This window comes from Telopea speciosissima, chromosome 5, assembly GCF_018873765.1.
Source record: "Telopea speciosissima isolate NSW1024214 ecotype Mountain lineage chromosome 5, Tspe_v1, whole genome shotgun sequence".
NCBI lineage: Eukaryota > Viridiplantae > Streptophyta > Magnoliopsida > Proteales > Proteaceae > Telopea > Telopea speciosissima.
Genome location: NC_057920.1, coordinates 63,566,188 through 63,569,964, shown reverse-complemented (window position 1 = coordinate 63,569,964; position 3,777 = coordinate 63,566,188). Strand labels below are relative to the sequence as shown.

General features: G+C 43.3%; 1 protein-coding gene across 1 annotated transcript; it reads right to left on the bottom strand.

Moving 5' to 3' along the window:
• Positions 1 to 435: 435 nt before the first annotated feature.
• Positions 436 to 3,038, bottom strand: LOC122663245 (GTPase Der). Its single transcript, XM_043858935.1, has 3 exons — positions 2,942 to 3,038; positions 2,766 to 2,858; positions 436 to 2,457 (listed from the first exon to the last, which is right to left on the bottom strand). Exons 1-3 carry the CDS (start codon positions 3,036 to 3,038, stop codon positions 584 to 586), a joined length of 2,064 nt encoding a protein of 687 aa, XP_043714870.1. The 3' UTR covers positions 436 to 583.
• Positions 3,039 to 3,777: the final 739 nt, after the last annotated feature.

Genomic DNA, 3,777 nt, shown 5'->3' with positions numbered 1-3,777 from the left:
TTATAACCACATTAGGACATGGTGGGTCTGTTGACATGGGCATTCTGGGTTAATCTTGAAGCAAGAAAAAAGATGAACTAAGTAGGAGTTACACATGATCAAACGCCTTTGGCACTGCTGGGTGCCTTTTCGCCCTAAAACAGTCAGCTCTCTTTAAATAATCAGCGGAGAGAAGCAACCTGGGGATGGTAGTGCAATTAGAACTTTATTTTCTGCTACAACTCTTTCAACCTAAAACAGCCAGCTCTTTTTAGATAATCAGCTCGATTTGGTGCGCCTTGTGAAAGATCTGATAGGTTAACCTCTGGATTGGCCAGATGAAAATTTATGACCATCTCAACTTATGGCCCCCATGTACTTTAGTATCCCCTTGTATTTAAAATAGTTAATACTTTCCAAACTATTTTGACCTTTCTACCATCTTCAAAGCTTTACTGCCACACGGCTTAGTCCTTTAGCCAACCCATCAACAAATATAGGTGCTGCCCTAGCTGCAATATGGCAGGTATGGTGCTGGTCAGTCAGTACTCAAAATGGCCATCTACCAACTTCTTCCCTACAAAGACAAGGCAGGCATATACTGTCAAGCGGGTATACTCCTCTTATCAGATAGTTTTCTCTCGGTCCTCCTCCCAATGGATTGGCTGTTCTTACCACCAGAGTTTCTCACTTTCCTTGGGATAGCTCGCTGCATGATCCTGATGGGTATCCCACCCATGTCAAAATCTTCCTTCAAAGACTTGGTTAAGAACCTAATATCTGTATCTGTAAGCTGTCTCTTTCCAATCAAGAAGGCAACAAAGGTAGGCGGGCGAGCCTTCACTTGTGTGAAGTACTTGATCTTGGGTTGTGCAGCTTGATCTTTCCATGAATGCCGTCTCATAACCTTATGCAGCCAACGGTTAAGACATGCCGTTGACAATCTTAAGCACCATTTTTCATATGTACTGACAACTTGATGCATGACTGCTATACGACCCCTTCCCTCCAGAGCTGAAACAAAGACGACAGGTATACCCGTCACCTGTGGTATGAGTGTTTGAATTTCTTCTGGAACAGCATTTATGACCTTTTCATATAACTTGGAATTTTGATTGCCCCTGAGAAGATCCATCTTGTTCACAATCACAACCAGACCTCGACCTTCCTCAATTGCTCGCCTTGCTATAACTACTTCAGCGTGCTTCATGCTACTTCGTGATTTTGCAACCTCCTCTGCATCAAGCACCAAAGCAACCACATGAGCCCGAATAAGACTTTTTCTTGACTGCATAATGCTCAAGGAGGCAGGTCCATTCTCACGCTTTGTCCTTTGCAACCAACCTGCAGTGTCAACCAAATATATAGTCCTCTCTTGAAATTGAAAATGAGCTCTAACTGAGTCTCTTGTCAAGCCAGCTTCTGGCCCAGTCAGAACACGATTTTGTTGTAATAGTGCATTCAACAGTGTCGACTTGCCAACATTAGGTCGTCCTACAATTGCCAACTGCAAAGGTAACTTTGAGTCCTTGCCCTCAACGGAGATATTGTCCTGACTGTTACTTAAAATAGGAAGCATGTAGCCCTCAAGCAGACGCCTAAGAGCTTCATAGAGTTCTGCCATGCCCAGTCCAGTCTCAGCAGATATTGGAATAGGGTCACCGTATCCTAATTTGTAGGCTTCCCCAGCTGCTGCAGTGAGAAACCCAAGTTGATCATCAAAGGACTCAGATTTGTTCATCACTAAAATTGTACTGATTCCAGGTGCATGCCTGCGCAACCACTTTCCAACCTCAGAATCTAGTGGTTGTAGCCCATCTCTCACATCGATTAAGAAGATTGCAAAATGAGACCTCGATAGCACATTTGCTGTCAATTCTGCAGTTCTGTCAAGAATACTTCCTGAAGATGCTGCCATTTCTAAGCCAGCTGAATCCAATACCTTGAACCGCAAATCTCCCAATTTTGCAATGCCTTCACGTATGTCCCTTGTAACATGGTCATTAGGAGTGTTGTACACAAGAGCTTCTCTCCTCCGGATAAAACGGTTAAAAAGTGCAGACTTGCCTACATTTGGACGCCCAACAAGGATTACTGTTGGAAGCAGCTCCGCATCAACTTTGCTGAATTCCACCACTGATTTTTTGGAAACACGCTTCTTGACTTTTTCTGCTTTAATAGCACCAACACTATCATCAACCAAATTGGCCGATGAGGACCATCCACGAAATATTAGAAGAGAGTGTCTCTCCTTCCAAGGTTTTGCTACCTCTCCAACCAATTCAGAAATTCCATAACGCTGTTTCTGAGGCAAAACCCATAAAAATGACCCAGACATGAAAGGTAGTCTGTGTGGCATTAATCTCCTCCCACTGATACCGTGAATAATATCCTTTAGCCTGTGCATCCTTGAAACCTTTCCTTCCTTGATGGGATTGAGATCAACCTCAATCAGATGCTCTACCTGCTGGTTTGCAGCTTTCCACCGAGAGTCAAAGTCGCAGTCTTTTGCCGAGTCTCATTCGAACTCTCCAACCAGCGATCGGCTTACTCTCCTTGTAGAAGTCGAACTACTATAAGGGTTACCTATTAATTCTTCGTTCGAATCAACAGCGTCTTTTGAACCAATACTTGCGCTAACCTCTCTCTCTCTCTCTGTGTGTGTGCATGCAACAGATGATTTGCAGAGATGGTGGTTCGAAGGATTTCAATTCACTTCACAGGGAATAAAATGAGAATTCTTTTCATTCAAAAGAAAAAATGGAATGATTTTTAGGGCAGAGTACGTTTGCGCGCATGGACTCGGCTCCACTCCCTGCAGAGATCTCCCAATGAGTATCCAATGAGGCACTGAAAGCTGACATCTGTCATATTCTCATCTAATGGTTAAAATAAAAAAACTCAATTTTCAGATTAAAAAAACCCTACTCTTGGGAGAACCCGACACTACCACTGCCCTAACCCGATGTTGTCCCATTTTCGGATTTCTCCCCTTTGTGACGATCATCTTCGTCTTCCTTCTTGAGCAGACGCAGACGACTCATCTCCCTTTCAACCATCCCTCGCTAGCGCACATACACACTTACGCACTTCTAAAACAACACTTCACTTCGATTCCATGAAATCTGAAGAAAATCAAAAGAAACAAAATGGATACAGAGAAGCATACCATGAAACTTTAACTAAATACTATGTTCTTGAGTTCCAGTAACTCTTATTGTTATCCATTATCCATTGTTACCTGCTTAGATGCGAATTAAAAACAGTCTCTGTTGAGGCGGCTAGGTGGATATAAGAACCCATCTTCTTGGGGCTCTGATGGAGAGAGCGAGAGAGAGGAGTCCGTCATGAGGTTTCGTGAGGGTAAGAATTGGAGTTGAACAGCACTGGAACGCTGTCCAAGTAAGTCGGCAACCGGTGGCTGGAAATCGGATCTGGTTCGCCGGTGAGAAAACCCCTCCGATGATCCTTTACTATTTAATGGCTGGTAGTAAGTAGTAACTGTGGCTCGAACTAATCTCGGAGGAACACCGATAGTTGCTTTGGGATTTCTGGTACAATCGAGTTCTCCCAAGAGTTGGGTTTTCTTCATCTGAAAACTGGGTTTTTTATTCTAACCATCAGATGAGAATATGACATATGTCATCTTTCAGTGCCTCATTGGGCATTCAGTGGGAGATAGGGAAGCCGAATCCTGGACGAACATGCGAGAATATTTTATTGAGTCCAATCATCATGGGTCAATAGGACTAAGCATTTTTTTATTATTATTAAAATCCTATCCAGTGTGGGCATCTA

Bases quoted from the DNA above. Each gene is read 5' to 3' on its own strand.
- LOC122663245 (XM_043858935.1), bottom strand. From the start codon at position 3,038: ATGGTTGAAAGGGAGATGAGTCGTCTGCGTCTGCTCAAGAAGGAAGAC. The intron at 2,859-2,941 runs GTTAGGGCAGTG...TTTAACCATTAG, and splicing joins CGAAAATGGGACAACATCGG to ATGAGAATATGACAGATGTC. The intron at 2,458-2,765 runs GTACTCTGCCCT...CTCGGTGGAAAG, and splicing joins CCGAGTCCATGCGCGCAAAC to CTGCAAACCAGCAGGTAGAG.